General features: G+C 28.8%; 1 protein-coding gene across 1 annotated transcript in view; it reads left to right on the top strand.

Annotated features, from left to right (window-relative positions):
- The first annotated feature begins 10,050 nt into the window (after positions 1-10,050).
- The window catches only part of LOC107452671 (prohormone processing protease amontillado), a 274,223-nt gene continuing 266,754 nt past the window's right edge, over positions 10,051-17,519 (top strand). The window contains exon 1 of the mRNA XM_016069221.4: positions 10,051-10,466. Coding sequence (XP_015924707.1) covers positions 10,281-10,466 — 186 coding nt within the window. The 5' untranslated portion in view covers positions 10,051-10,280. The remainder of the gene's footprint in view (positions 10,467-17,519) is intronic.

Below are 17,519 nucleotides of genomic sequence, written 5' to 3'. Positions count from 1 at the left end.
TTGAAATAAGCTATGAATTTTTGAGTAAATTGTTTTAGAGTTCATTATGAATATTTCTTTTGGAAACACAAATATGCAAACATTTTTTGTAGGAGTAACTGTATCATTAAAATTTTGAACATCATATATTGCAAATAATATAGTAAAACATGAACATTACAAAATAAATAATGTAATATTGAAAGACATATGTATTAAATATTGCTTTCAGGATGTGTTTTTTTAAAAAAAAAATTATGAATTCACGAATGAAATCCTATTTCAAGACTTAATTAATCTAACTGCACATACTTCCATAAAAATTACTACAATTTATGTTAGATAATAGATTATTGAATGGATTTATTTCAATAAAAGAGAAAAAATGTCTAGTTTCTTGAATTCTATGATGCATAAAACTAAAAAATGGAAATGGCATTGAAAATACAAAGAAGATCGTCGATATATAAGTCTTAATGAGTGCATGGTTAGGTTCATTAAGCACGATTCAAAGTAACATCATTTACAAAGATTTATGCAAATTTATAATGAACAGAGTGCTAAAAATGAATTGTAGTGTTTATTAATTTTATTCATTTTGTTAAATATATAATACATTTGAAGGTTTCAGTTAACACAATTTATAATTTGATTGAATAGGAAAGTACATAGATAAAATGGAGGACCTTGTATTTAGATTATTTTGATAGATAGTGTATCGAATCCATATCAAGCTGTACTGAAGAGAAGTTTTTATAAAAAAAACATTTACTTCAAAAATCAATCACATAACAACAAGCAAAAATAAATTGACGGACCCACAACTGGTTAGTATAAACCTTAAATGCAAAAACAGCTCTACAAAACAACCAACTATCTCTCCGTTGTTCCAAAACTGTTTCGTTCTATTTTCTTTTCTTAATCTCGTTGTTTATATCAAAGAATTTTTTTTCAATTAATACCTGTGTTATCTAGATATTTTTAGAATTCTATAATAGTAAATAATACATTTTAAAACGAAACGTAAACTTCAAAAATGTAATTTAGTTTAATAGCTCTGTTCAAGAACTGAAACACACAGCATAACCAAGTAAATGTGCATTTACGTTAAGAGTTAAAATCTGTCTTCACATTTATTTAACGTTTAATTGGTAATTAAAATGAACTATAGCCAACCAGTTTTATTTACCTTTATACACGCAAAAAGAGGCGCTTTTTATAATGACTTGTTAAGAAGAACACAAATAAACAGTTCCTAATAAGAAAGCACCTCTACAGGTATATGATGATGTTTCCGGCCATGGAATCCTATGCAATTTTAATCCCGATGATGTGCTCTAATTCCTTCAGAAGCATCTATGCAACCCCCTTTAATGCATGACATTTTCAAACTTGTACATTTCGAAATGTCATTTATAAAAAAAAAACTGTAGCTAGGAGGGGAAAACTGGTCGCAGATTTGAAATCAGCGAAGTGAAAATAACCAAGATCTGTTAAAAATCTCATGCAACAGGATATTTTTTTGTTTTGTTTTTTTAGAGCAATTATTGCTTCATATAATATTCCCGATATTGTCATAATTGATGCAGTGTATTATCTATGATTGTGTATTATCGGCAATCGGTGATTTGTGTTAATCAGAATCTGGCGTTGTTCCTATTGTTGGCGAACTTATGATTAAAAAGATTTATGAACATTTACTAATTACTATGAACATTTACTATTGTTATTAACAATTATTATTATTTTTAATAATAGTTGATATAAAAATGTTTTAGTATCATAATTTAATAAACTAGTGGGCTGTGCCCCCTGCTCGCTAACGCTCGCCAACCCCCGAAAATTTCTACGCAATCTTATATGGTTTGCTCAAACCAAGCTCGCTTCGCCCGCTACTAACTTAGGTACATTGCAAATGCACAAAATTCTAAGAATTCAAAACAATCATTCAAATCCATATAACAACTTTAAAAAAAAACATCTTTTTAGTAAATACTAAATCATTAAAATAAATTTGAATTCAAATAAATGACATGTAATTCATTAAACCTATTAGAAATGTGCTAGAGTATAAAATCTTAAGATAAAATTTCTAAAACTGATATCTCTTTAAAAGGTTAAAATTTTGGCTATAATTAAGTCTATTAAATATTGAAATAAGTGAATTGCAATGGAAAAACCTGCATAAACAAAACATTATGTTTTTAAAAAATAATAACCATGAACGATTCACAACTTTGTTAAAAACATAAGTATAAGTCTTGGAAGCTTGACATACAAAAGAAAAACTTACAGAAACTAAACATTAATTTGCAATAAATATTAAATGCGAACAAATACTGAGAAAGATTAAGGGCTTTGTTAATAACAAAAAAATAATTACTATTAAAGATTAAGAACTTCCTTAAACACACAATTATAAATTTCTGGACTTGGAGCTATCACTGTTAGGCTGTCAAATGATCTAACCCTAGAGAGGCCACATAAAAGTTGTCCATGACTAAAAACTGGTTTAGTCTATATAAATTCGTGAAAAAAGCTCTTTCGACAAAATACTAAAATAGAGATCTATCGACAGAGACTACTCACTTCTGCCTAGTCTCTGGTTATTTCAGTTTCCGTTTTTAAAAGCGCTATATGTTGAGCCAACTCAGCGAGATTTGGCATGTGACATTTTTAGCGACAATCATAGGTCGATTTTCTAGCGTTACCATTCGGGGAGTTGTAATGAGGTTTTTTTTGTCGCCGTGTAAGAGAAATATATATATATAGATTTAAACGCCTTGAAATTGAAATGACGTTTATACGAATAAGAATAAGTATATTTATAACTTATGTTAGTCTGCTAAGTTATTTTTAGAAAGCTCTATTTTTGCACCTAAACTATGAGTTTAGCGAACTTTAAGGATATTTTGTGGTTTCGAATACTTCCAGTTTTTAAATATTTTGTAAAACAGCTGTTTCGCACGTTTTAATCTATAACAGTGGTTTTCATCAATGAAATTTCGTATTTTCGATACTGAGCCGAAATGACATTATGCTGGAGAGAAGTGTTAAACACAATCGAAATCGTAGCTCTCGTTCTCTAGTTATTAACGAACATGCAACCAGACAAACTCTCGCTTTTGTATATAATGGGGGTACCAGAAAGTCATATCGTTTCAGCGCATTAAATATTCGTTAGTCTTAAAAACTAATTAATTCTTTTCGATCCATTTCGATTCATTTTATCTCAGGCATTGAAAGGTTGTTGCTAACGAGGGTGAATACATTATTGATAAAAAATAAAATCATGATAACAAATATCAAATGCACCGAAACGACATTAATTTCCGGTCCCCCTAATATATATAGAGAGATATCAGAACACACCGAACTCATTAAAGACTGTAAGCTGTCTTTCGAGTAAAGTCACAATCTTTTTAAATAAATTGATATTACATTTTTTTTCTTACTTACAGATTTAATCAAATAATTTAAACAAAAAACATGTTATGTTAAAAAAAACATAATCTTATTTTTTTATTTGTAGCTTTTGAAAAATATATAAAACGAACAAATGTATTTTTAAAAGTCTTTATTAGAATTTGAAATTAAATCTTCGTGCAAATACAGGGATTTCTGACAAGGTAATTCTAATCCACTTATTTCAACTATAGTTTAATAACTTCAAAGAATAAAAATAAATATACGAACTTTAATTTAGATCTGATTGAGCAAAATAAGAATTATTCATTTCTATATGATTTAAATCTTAAGAATATATATTAAAATGAATTCAACTCATTGGTTTTTTCTCTCTCTCATCTTTTTGATATTTCTCTCATTTCACTGTGATATTCTATTCCAGAATTATTGGGATAAGGAAAAAAGGTCGACACAAACAATTTAAGCATCTTTGACAGTTACTTAAAGTTAATTATGCTTAAGCAGAATTAGATTGACTGAAATGTAATTGATAAAAATGCAAATTTAACGATTAATGCTGGGTTTTCTTTATTTGTTCAGCAAATATTATTAAATACTATATCTTCGAATTACAAATAAATTTCTTAGTAACGATTTTTTAAAAAAAGGGAATAAATTTGTTGCAGCTGATGAACATGTTTAGCCCATAATAAGAACGCATTAATATTTAAAATAACTTAATTATTACATTTGTTGTTGTTGTCGTAAGCCATTAAGGCACAGGGGAAGGGAATGTTCCTGTTTTCCGGTGGCTCCATCTATTGTCAAGAATACGACTTCTGCCACACACATGCGTCATACCAGTTCATAGATCGGACCCATTCATGCATCCATTCATTCATCCCAGATCGTTATTTTGACCTGAATCCGAGAACGATCAATACCCCCAGAGGTATAATTTGTTATGGAAATATGATGGATTTTGTGTCCCGTGCACCAGTCTCCAGACTTAACTTGCGCCAGTCACTATTTACTTCACGGGGAGTCTTCTACCGGTTGGATTCAAACTTCTGTTGTCAGGAACGTGAGTCCAGCACCCTACCAGGCTATTCCAGTCTAATTATTACATTTTAATTTGTATTATAAACAGTGACTTTGTTGAAGTTTTGCAACATTTGAACACTAAACAAAAGATTTTACTTTCAGGATATCAGACTGATATGATAGATTGAAACAGATTTTTATGACGGTGAAGCAGATAACGATGAAAACCCGGATTTGTGGCTACTTATGTTCAACTCCTTAGCCTTCTATTTTTAAAATCAACCCAGATGACAAGCAAACTCTTGACTCAAACTTGCCTCCTTGAAAGACTTTTAAGTAAAAATATCTTGCATTTTTGTTACATTTTTTAAAACATGTGAAATTCCTTCTCTTGATCCGACGTCAAGGAAATTTTAAATATTGATTCCTTTACCCCATTGTTATTTATTCTGAATCAAATTACAGTGAAAAGTACCGGCACTCAGGGTGCTGGTACTTTTGACCGTAAATTCCATTTTCAACGAAATGTGTTACGGAACGAAAAATCTGATGTAATTTTTACTGTAAAAATCATTGTAAAATCATTGTCACTAAAACACTCTAATTAATTAAATACTACTGCAAAATTTGCGGTATTATATTTTACAGTAAAAATGAGTTTTACGAATGGTGCACTCAAAGTGCTGGTACTTTATACCGCAATTTAATCCAGAATAATTTTTTCATTGCTCTGTCTCAATCCCGTTCTTAGGGAAAATTTTTTTTAAACAGAATTCAGCTGTTAGAACAAAAAAAGTAACTTACATATTTTTTACTTGCAGTAGAATTTAATTTATACCTTTGTTTGTGTGAAGCAAAGGCGAGAGATACTATATCTCGACTGAAACAAATGTTAAGTGAAGTTTTTTAATTTTATTTATTTATTTCCTATGAGCTGCACAATCAGTCTTCCCGATGAGCAGACCTAGTGCGTTCTCCAGAAAAAGTATCCACTGTTTCAGGACCACCACAATGGGTGAGATACCGTTGGCCATGTTAATTTGGACGTCTAGTTTCTGCCACACTAGATGACAGCACCGAGACTCTATTTGGATGCTAAAGTGCACTAGGAATTTAATTTTTCCTGAAATGCCAAGAGCCAATAAGGCACTCCAGGAATCTTTTACATGTCGCATAATCATACGACTTGGCCGCTGAGGATTTTATGCATCCCGAAAATCCGGTGTCTGGCCTGGGGATCGAACCCGCAGACTTAGACTCAGAAGGCCGGCGACAAACCAACTGCGCCACCCAGCGAATGAAGTTATAATCGTGATATTCGCACGGTACCGGATTTCTTTTCAATATAACATGAATTTTAATTGTTTTGAATGATTCTCGCCCTGATAAGTTCTATTGTTTTTTTAAGGAAGCTTAAAATTACTATATTATAGTATAGTGTCCAAAACTTATCCTATATATCTCATAAGTAAACTGCTTGGTCTTAACAATATTTGATAATTCTTTTGCATATAACATGAAAATGGTAACTACTTTTATTGAAAGCAAATCTGGCACTTTATCATATCATAAAGCTCACTTATTTTTGGAGGAAGCTTAAAATTATTATGGTCTTTATGATAATATTGATGGTCTTGGCGATAATAATAATAAAACATGATTGTTAACTATTTTCTCTGAAAGCAAAATTGACTTAAAATTATTATGTTATAATGTTGTGTTCTACATTTATCCGTGCTGTAACAGGATCTTTACGATAATTCATGTCCTTTCTATCTAATGTGAGTATTAACTATTCTCATTGTGAGATAAATTGGCGTAGGTTCAAATATTTTGTTTTAATTATCATCTGCTTTATTTATCTATTTCTCTGAAAAAGGCTTAAAATTATTAGGTTACGACGTTGTGTTCTATTCTTATTCGTGTATATGCTGCACACAAATTGCACGGTTCTTACAATAATAGTTCTTTTCCCTTTAACGCTAATATTAACTATTTGAACGAAAACAAATCTAACACTAACATTTTGTTCCAATCCACGTTTCATTAGGTTTCTTTGACTTCTTTAAAGACTTAAAATTACTGTTTTTTTATAATTACGGGTGCTGCCGTATTGTTTTGTCCTTACAATCGTTAACTGAAAATAAATTAACTAAATTGAGGTGTTCTCTTTGTTGGCAGATATTTTGATTAACACGAAAAAAAAATATTTTAAAATTAAATATAAAAAATCAGAGAAAAAAAAATCTGGTGAAATTACAGTACTGTATGGTAATGATATTTTTGATTAAAAAAACATAATTCTTAATGAAATTATTCCAGATTAAGAAATTCCAATTATTATTCCAAGAATTCCAAATGTTAATAAAAACCAAAATATACAGTATTTAACCTTTCATTTGGCAATATTTCCGTATATATAGTAACGGCTTACCGGAAAAGCCGGAAAATACTGTTCTTATTATCATAATAGTAAAAAATACAAAAGCAAAACGTAAATTTTATCGAATAAATGGTTTTTATGCCAGAGTCGTAGTTACAAATTACATATAGAATTACAAAATTTTTCATGTTTACCGAGTTTTATAACACATTATAAAATCATATTTTATTGTTAAATTTACCAAAATCATAAGCGAAGCGCTTCGGTAAAAATTACTGAGCTCTTTGGCATTCCCGTAGAGCTATGGTAAATTTTTTCCATATGGTAAGTGTTTTCATATGGTAAAATTTTTTCCATATTCTACTAGTTTTGATCGCAGTTTTTTCTCAGTGTTTAACAATAAATAGTTTGATCGACACGGAACTATATAGACTCGAGACACTATCATGCATCGCACTACTGTGCCATATATATTGTTTTTTATGCATGCTGTTTTTATTATTTAAACTTATCAATCATAGAATCACTTTTAATTTTTTATTGAACCACATTTAAGGAGTAAAGAGATCTTTTAAAGGGAACATTTTAGAATTTCTATTATCTCGATTGATATGAAATTTCTAATTTTGAAATATGTAACAATTTAATGCAAATTTTTCTGATAAATCATATCACATTGTATAAAAAGGACCGACAGTCTCAAACCGCTATCACACGACTCCGCTGTGGAGACCTGAAATCACTGAGGTACTCTGGAGGAGAAAAGTGTTTTGCCCTCTGTACCAAGTGCTCTTCGGCCCAGCCATCCCCTGAACATCTACTGGTCTGCCTCGGTCTTTTAAAACAAGACCTTATAGAAAGACCCTTACTTGTTTTAGACTTTCTGAAGGTGAACAAACTCACGGACCTTGTCTAGCCAAGCTAGAAATGGAGGATTTGAAAGAAGAAAGAAGACATTGTATGAAAATATGTGACAATGAAAAAAGGCAAAAATTGTCCTTCGCACATTAATTGGAAGCATAAATCTGCAAGTTTTAATTACAGACGCATGTAAAAAATACAAATTGACACTTATTTAATTTCAGAAATTTTGAGTAAAATTTAAAAAAAAAAAATTCCTCTCAAAATATTATTTTTCAAAAAATTAAACGATCAATGTACTCAAACAACTATGAAAAGTTTTGAATTCATTATTTCAGCAAAACATTTTTAGCAATAATTTAAGACATCATAGTTATCACGTTTCAAAGGAAATATTTTTATATTATCTCTATATAACATAAAATCATAATGGTCTGATACCGTTTTCCATTGTTGTCGGCGAATTTTTATTGGCCGGAAAATCACGTGGTAGGATCTAGTTTCCCCCCATTCATTTCCATATTGTTTAGGTTGTCATCAGCATAAAATTAACAATAGTCGTAAAGGTATTGTTTTCCTCTAAATATTTTTGTATCCCAAATTTAAAGTTAATTTTCAGTACTGCTATTATTAGCGAAAATTTTAAATTACTAGTGGGCTGCGCTCCCTGCTCGTTAACGCTCGCCACCCCCCGAAAATTTCTACGCAATCTTGTATGGTTAGCTTAACAAATCAAGCTCGCTTCGCTCGCTACTAACTTAGGTGCATTGCAAATGCACAAAATTCTAAGAATTCAAAACAATCATTCAAATCCATATAACAACTTTAAAAAAACAAAACATCTTTTTAGTAAGAACTAAGTAATTAAAATAAATTTGAATTCAAATAAATGACATGTAATTCGTTAAACCTATTAGAAATGTGCTATAGTATAAAATCTTAAAGCGTACCAACACGACTGTGACTCATTTTTCAATGGATAAATAATAACAATAATAAATTAAATAAATTCGTGATATAAATTCGTAATATATATAAATTCGTGAAAAAAAGCGCTTTCGACAAAATACTAAAATAGAGATCTATCGACAAAGACTACTCACTTCTGCCTAGCTTAATAGTATGAGATTGCCGCAGCTGATAGGGTGAATTTCGGAAAAGATCACATTTGGTAAGAATGCTCTCTCCGGTTATTTCAGCTTCCGTTTTTAAAAGTGCTATATGTTGAGCTACCTCAGCTAGATTTGGCATATGAAATTTTTAGCGGCAATCATTGGTCGATTTTCTAGCGTTGCCATTCGGGGAGTTGTAATGAGGCTTTTTTTTTGTCGCCGTGTAAGAGAAATATATCTATATATGGTTTAGAACTCATCAAATTTGTTTGAACAATATAATGTATTGAGAATATAATTGTTATTTAAAAAAATTTAAACTAAAAAAATTACTTCTGTTCACCAAGAGATCTAAATGTTTATAATACTAATAGATAGTAATATTTGGACGTGGGAAGTAGAGGCGCAAGAGCGTAAGTAAGCAGAATTCCTTTTAGTACATACATGTTAAGTGAACATTTTTAACTTTAGAAGAAAAACTGTTTTCTGCCAAGAAAAAACAATTATTGCGAGGCAATCATTAGGGTTTGTGAGCGGTAGCGAACAGGGGGCTTTTCCCCCTAGTATTTTTATAAAAATCTAATTTTTGTGATAATAAACGTAAAATTGTCAGCATTAAAATAAGTATTGATTATCAGTATTGATACTTTCCAAAAAATTTTATTCGGGAAAGGTAATACAAAATGATTAATGATTTTTGAATGATCAATTTATAAGGTTTCACGTGTCCTTATGAATTCATACTTATCTAGAAGAAATAGCTCAATATACTTGTTGAAAAAAAAATCTACACGTACGACGAAAGGCAATTTTCTTCATCCTTTTCCGGAAAATTTTGTTTAATTCTTTTTTTTTTTTTAAAGTTATCAATAAAATAAATATTTATAATGGAAAAATTGATTTCGTGAATTCATGGGAAAACGTTTGTTAGCTATTTACTAAAGGTAATATATAACTCTCTTTGCAATAAATTTTCAAGTTCAAGGTGAGTTATGCAGATGTATGATAACTATTTTACAAATCCAATTCAAAGTGAATATATCGTCATCTTTTGCCCCATCAGCAAAACGCATTGCAATATTTCTTCGACTGAATGTCAAAACATATCAGAAAAGAAATATGCGAAACATTCTTCAGGAAGGTTTGAGCAAAAAAAAAATCTAGGAAAAAAAGAACCCAACTTAAGTAAATTGAAGGGATCGATCGAAAACTCTTCTAACCAAAACCAATTCGTTGCGCCCGCGCAATTACGTCATCGCCCGCACGCCGCCCCAGCTGCCTCCTTCCAATACATTCTATGCACAGACACCTTGCTTGAATAGCAAACCTTTTCTGTTAGGGACTAAGGTGTCATAAGGGTGATTCCAACCACAAGTCCCTCTGTCATCGTAGCAAACGATTGAGACTAGTACTAAATTTTCAGGCTGTAATTTATTGCTAAGGTGATCTGCAGATAGATCGCTACCGATTTTCCATTGTTCCGCAGGTTCCTTATGCCTGCACTTGTGCTAGCGAAATGGCTATCGGTCATCGCCGTAGTCTTCACGTTGACCAGTGGAGATGTGGTTTCGGCCGAGGAAGTATTTACCAACGCTTTTCTCGTCGAATTGACTGATGGACACGGAAATGAAGTCGCCAACGAAGTCGCCAAGAGGAACGGATTTACAAATATTGGACCTGTGAGTAATATTTTTAGCATTTTATGTTATGGTTTAATTAAAATTCAAGATTTCTCTAAAATTAATGAAAATAAAAATATATTATTTTCTATTCGTAATAATTTTCAGCTCTTAATGCATAAATTTTGCATTTCTTTTTTGTATTGCTATTGAAATTTTTTATTTGAAATATTTATTATGTTGTGTATATTTTTATGAATAATTTCATGAGCATTTATCATGTGTTGATGTTTGTTTTGGGTTAAAGCGTTTGTTAAAAGTTTCAAAGTCTAGCGTATGTTTTATTAGATCGAGTTGAGATAGAACTGAATTTGCATCAAAACGACTTGGTGGCATTAAAAATAATTTTTGATTTAATTTTTATGGAAAAATTAAATAAATATCAATTAAGCAATCTTAATAAAAGTAAATAAGCAAATAAGGAAAATGTTTGTCAAAGCAATTGAGTGTCATATTCTTTGGAATTGTTAAAATTTTTATAACTCAATTTTTAGCAATAAGCGAAACAGTAAACTTGATTGTAAACTGATTAATTAATTGAAACTGATCATCATTCTAAAAAATGAACTTTATTTTGCATATTGCATTACTTTTTGTTCTCCTTATTTACACGATTAGAAAAGTAGGTCAATATTTTTGAATGTAAACGATGAAGCGCTGAATTTTCATAATCCTCAACTCTTTGCTATCTAATCTGAAGGGATTTACTAACTAAAAATTATTTCTAGTCAGATTTTGCAGTTAAAAAATTGTATTAACAAGTAACAACAAGCAAAATAAATGATGTAGATGAGAGCTGCAACAGTATGTCCAAATTGGGAAACTAGGACACGCTCATTTCTTATTCTCATCAACGAAGGAACAACGCCAGTGACTAAGTAAACCAAAATTCACCAAATTAGTTCATTTTAAATTAAATAGAATATGCCAGCAAAACAATTGAATAATGTCAATTCTTAAATACGTTAAATAATATGTTAAAATTATCGTGTCTGAAATATGTTAAAATTATCGTTCAAAAATTCTCAAATAGAAGCATTTGATAAATGTTCATGTATCTTAAAATTTCAAATAATAATGATATAATTTCATGTATTATCTAAGATTTCATATTGTTTTTTTTTGTATAATCAAACTGTAAAGGTTATTTTGAAAAGACTAAATTGTTACGGTCAGCTGTAATGATATAATATTGAGTTATTCTATTGAATCGTTAACTAATTAATTTTTTGATAGAATAAATATTCAAGTTCTCATACAAAATACTAACACGTTCTTTTTTCAGATTTAAAAGTTTCTTTTGACAAGCATACGTAATATAAATAAAGCATACCTTGTATATCTTTGATATAGTCTTAACACTTATTTCTCTTACGTGGTACTCATATTCGGCTGTATTTCAAAATCTACGTTTTTAACAACTATTAAATATTTAGTAAACAATCACAAATTATACATTCTGTTACATAGAATTACTTAAGAAGTTTCGAATCTAATGTGAAAGCATATATAAAGGAGACGTGCTTTTTTTCCTTTCCCTTTTTTTTCCTCAGTACCCAGTAAACTATTTGCCCCAAACATGGAACAAAAATTTGGAAGCTGGCCCAGACGATTTTTACACCACGCTACAACAAGAAGTTTAATTACTTGATAGATTAATGGGTTTATCGTTTTTTTAAAATATTATTTTTAACTGAATTTATGAAATTCTTTTGTTATTTGCTTTATTTTTGTTCGATGAAATGCATAGATGTTTATTATTTAAGAATAAACTGCATGTAACTGATGTTAATGAAGACTAAAGCGCATTTTTCAAAATAAATTGCAATTTACTTTACACCTTTTATTTCCTCACCATTTTCCTTGTTTGGAATTTATTCTAACGTTTAATTAAATGTTTAATTTAATTATATATATGAATATCATATACCATTACTCATTTTTGAACTAAAGAATAAATCCCGGAAAATATTATGAATGTACTTTGCTTTTTTACCTCATTATAGTAGAATTTCTTATTTAACAAAATGAAATTAATCAAAATAAATAAAAGTAAGACAGAAGCATTTCATACACAAACTAAATCTAAAATAAAATATTTGGAATTAATTCGAAAATTTTAGTTTCTACATAAATGCAGAATATTGAAATATTTCGAGACACTAACATAAGTTCACGCAAATCTATCTCTATTTAACAATTTCTATTAGAATGATGCAAAACAAAAAACATAATTATATAGCTAATATCACACACAGAAGTATTTCCTTCATTCCTCAATGCAATAAATATAATCATCATTTTTACTATAATTGTTCTGAAATAAACTAAACTATGACAGAAACACTTAATATAATCGTAGAATGTCAATAATATAAACCTACTGTATCAGTTAACAGTTTCCTTTAAGTGTTGCTAGAGGGCGCAGGAATCCGTTGGACCTAGAGAAACTTTTTGAAAAGCGTCGGATGACGTCTGAGTGAATAGTCCTTAAGTATTATAGAACATTCACTCTGCCCTTAGTAGGGTGACGTAGTACATACATTCTCAACAACCCTCTAAAACTGAAAGAAATTGATAAAGGAGACAAAATGTTGGTGATATTATCAAATTCTGATAATACACAACATATTTTTTCAGTAATTTTTACTATGAATATACTTAAGATTGCATTCTTCATACTAATAATAATAATATTATTATTAAGCATGCAATCTTAAGAATGGTTAGATTTTACGTTATAGAAAGATTTTATGTTTGACTAATTTTAGAAATAAATCAGATAAAATTGAAAACATACTTAGTAATAAGTTTTCAAAATCCACAAGATGGGGGAAAATTTACAATCTTAATTATATATTTAAAAAAGTTATTTTTGTTTTAACATCATGATTGCCAATTCCGATTGCAAATAATGTCATGCCGTTGCGTTTCGATTTACTTGCTTAAACTGATAGGTGTTAAGTAGTATGAGCGTCTTTTACTAAGTTTTAAATATCTATTGATGATCTGATGTTATTTTTGCATTCATAGCTTAATTATTTTTAAAACTAAGATAGAAATCTGCTGGAAACATCAGAACTCAACAAAGCTTCATTCTTACTTTTTCAAGAAGCTTTTGAATCTTGTTATTCATGAAATTTATTAAAAATTACTATAAGAAATTCTGACTGAAATTGTTTATTTGTTTACATTTTTTATTTGTAAAAGTTAAAATTCATAAAATTTTAACTCGAAGCGAAATTTAAAACAACTATCATGATATGAGAGTATAGGGGATAAAAAAAGGTATTCTTGTATTAACTCATGGCTCCTAACTTGCGATTGATTATCCACATATCTAAAAATTCTTTTTCAGAAGGGTTAAGAAATAGTAGATCCGTTAAAATCCATTAAAAGCACTTCTTTAGTAAAAGATTACAAAATTCAAATTCAGTTACAGTTACACTACCTTTCTTTTTCTTCTGAACCTATTTCTTTCTGCTATTTTAATACTAGCTTACAAAATTTTAAAACCATAAAAAATTAGAACCTTAAAGGTTTTTGAAATACTTTTAATTTACTAAACGACAGTAAACTTCTAACTAGATTGCAAAAATTTTACTGTGGTTAAATATAACTCCTTGACAAGAAAATGTGAGGCTTTATTGAAACAAGAAATTAAATATTAATAATAAAAATAAATTCTCTCTAACCAATAATTCAAAGCAGCTATTCAAATTGTCTATTTCTTTCGGTTACTAAAGTTTAGTAAAAACTGCACTTTAATGAGACAACTTGCAATAATTAAAATGTATAATTAGGAAGTTAACAGAATTTTTAATTTGGGAGTGAGTAGACATCGTCAAAAAATAATTTTTTTAGCAGCAACATTTAAAGAAGAAAAAGAGGAACATTCTTGTGATGAATAAACTCGCGCCATAATCTAAAACTGAAAAACGACCAATTATTTAAGTTGTATAAGCATGCAACATAATGTACACTTTCTTAAAGAAGTTCTTAATTTTTTTTTTGCTAAAGTTATCAAAGCACTTCGCAGTTTGATGAAAATTTTTAATGTAATTGTATATAAAATAACTTTTTATAGCAGAATAGGTTCATTTTATTCTACTTCATTAATCCTCAAATTAACATATCATAATCTTCTTTACAGATTATATTTTTCTTCATGTGCCTTTTAACAATCCCTAATAAAATCAGTCTGTAGTAGGACAAAGGGGTCATGAAGGTTAAGATTCTCCTATTTTAAGACCATCTGCTTCAGGGTTTCAATGTGGTCATTAGCCGCATTAACTTCCCGGACGAGTTGGTACCGACTTATTTGAAGCTGGGTGGGCTATCATCGGGGATGGAACTCCCATTCTTTGATAGCTGAGTACTTTAGCCATTGTCCTATCTTGAATTATCTATGAATGAAAGTTGTAAAAAAATTACGTGTCCTCAAAATGGAATATCAAAACATTATAAATTTTCCATAATATTTAACACATAGTGCACAAAATTTTGTCAATTCAGAAAAAAAAAACTATTATGTAAAACAAAATTTTGAAAAGTGCCATAAAAAAAAATACGGATGATTTTAATGGGTAGTATAAGAAATTTTAATTCTGCTATTATATGTTTAAAAACTAATCAAAAACATTATCATAATTAGAGATACAATAATTGTATTACTCATCCGTAGATTAATGCCTAAACTAAACAACGTATGGTATGTAATATGTAAAATACTTATATTTCAAAGTCATGTATTTTTATTTTTGTATAATATTATTATGCATTTAAAAATAGCGAAAACAAATTAAAACAGTATCATTCCATTTTTTCTTAGTTCACAAAGAAATTTTACTCAAAAATTATAAGAAGTATTAAAAGAATCTCGGAAAGATATCAAATCGACTCATGTCAACTGGTAAATTAATGTATCTATTTGACTGACATTCTGTTAGTCTACAAAAACGAAATATTTATTGTTCTATTTGCAGTGGTTAACGTGATTATGGTCCCCGATGCAGCTCTGTAATCTTCATGTAAATATTCGTGACCAATCAAGCATATTAACAGAGCTAGAATATTTTATGGAATATATTATTATAGATGTATTTATAGAACTCAATTAGAGGAGAATTGAATGAAATATGAGCCGAGTTTATTTATTTGTTTGTTTGGCTTTATAATATAGTAGATTGTATTTCAAAAGTAGCTAAGTGAATTATTCATTTCATCGTTGTTTCACAATTATTGTGTGAGAAATATAATGCTTTGAGCATTTCAAAGGAGACAATTATTTAAAATCTAATAAACCTGATTTTAATTAAATAGTTTTGACTGCTATGTTTGCTAAATTAGAAAGAAAGTGTTGAAGAAAATAAGTCATAACAATTAAAATTATGAATTTTATTACAAATGATAGCAGTTTTAAGATGTATTTAAAGTATTGCCTGATTATCGAAAGGACGTATAAAGGATTTATTGTTTTAGAGAAGTTTAAAATGTTTAAATATGAAAATATTTTTTAAATCAATGTAAAATGATGGATAAATTTTCAATTAAAAGAAATAATTATTGCCATTTGTAACTTTTGAATTTAAAAACAATTTATAATATCAAAAATAATTTCCCTTTTAAAATAAATTCTTATATTGTAAAAAAAAACATTTTAGAGGTTAATGAAACTTTAAAATTTTATATTACTGCCCCAAAAAAAAGCATAGTACATTTTTCAGAAGTGAAAATTTTAAATTATTAACGAAAAGAATATTTTTAAAAATTGTTCCAACTTTACGACAAAAAATGTATAACTTTACTTATTAGACCTAAAAAAGAAGTTTAATCTATTCATATTTTTGCATAATATTAATCTTTAAAAATTTTTAGTGTATCCCATCAACAAAAACGCTTGTAACTATTTTACACCAAAGTGATATAGAACCAAAGGCAGTCCCTGTCGTAGTGAAAAACCCTACTCGGTATAAAGTAGCTGCTATTACTTTTGGTATTTAGTAAAGCAAACATTTGAAATCATAGTAATATAAGTGATAGTTAATAATTTAGGATTTATATATGCACCAATTCATGAAATAAAATTCGTTTGTAAATCTAGTACATTTGCATAAAGATAATGATTAATGATGATTATACTTAAGGATATCATGGTGATATTCTTAAAGTTCATTTCTTAACAACGAATCGCAGTGCTTTTTTGCAATATTAAAATTTTTTCAATAGATTTTAATAGTTGACACTTTGTGGTTTATTATTTAGTTCCTCAGTCTTATTTTTGCTGACTTCCGTCGATTATATTTGTAACATGAATTAATTATTCTTTTCTACGATTTGTAGTCTTAAAGTTTTGTTTAATTTATTTTCTCCATAAAATTTCCTGAATCAAGATTGGACTACGCGACTTTTCTATAGTGTTTTGAAGTGAATTAGTTTCTCATACTGGTCCTTTGTGTTGAAGGAGAAACAAATTATTTAATCAATTCAAGTATTTTATCTTATATATTAGTTTTTTTATTTGTGATAAAAATAAAACATATATAAAGAGGCAAAATAAATCTGATTTCTTAAGTGGGAAAACTGAAAGACACTATGTTATTCATTTGTCCAATAATTGCAATTTTCATATGTATTTTATGAAAAAATAATAAAAACGAGAAATTTTTTAAATTACCATTAACAAAATTTGCATTGCTTTTAATCTATGCATTTGATCGAATATAAATAGGTATAAATAAGCTACTTATGGCCTAAGCAATTTATTTGCACCTATTTATGTTCGACAAGAAGATAAAAGCTGCTGCGCATCTAAAATCTATAAACTTAGTTGGTATTTAAGTTACTATACTATAATTCATAATCAAATACTTTAAAATAGCTTTAAATACAAAACTCTGCAACAATTGGAATCCGATTATGCAATAAATATTATTTGTCACGCAATATTTTAATAAATTTAAATAATCATAATAAGCTTGAATATTTAGTTAGAATAAATTTTCTGGTTTATATAAAGCAGAAATACAGTTAAGGAAAATGCTGAAAATTCCT

Source organism: Parasteatoda tepidariorum, chromosome 7 (assembly GCF_043381705.1).
Source record: "Parasteatoda tepidariorum isolate YZ-2023 chromosome 7, CAS_Ptep_4.0, whole genome shotgun sequence".
Taxonomy (NCBI): Eukaryota; Metazoa; Arthropoda; class Arachnida; order Araneae; family Theridiidae; genus Parasteatoda; species Parasteatoda tepidariorum.
The sequence above is the reverse complement of the archived record's forward strand: the minus strand, read 5'-3'. Positions and strand labels throughout refer to the sequence as shown.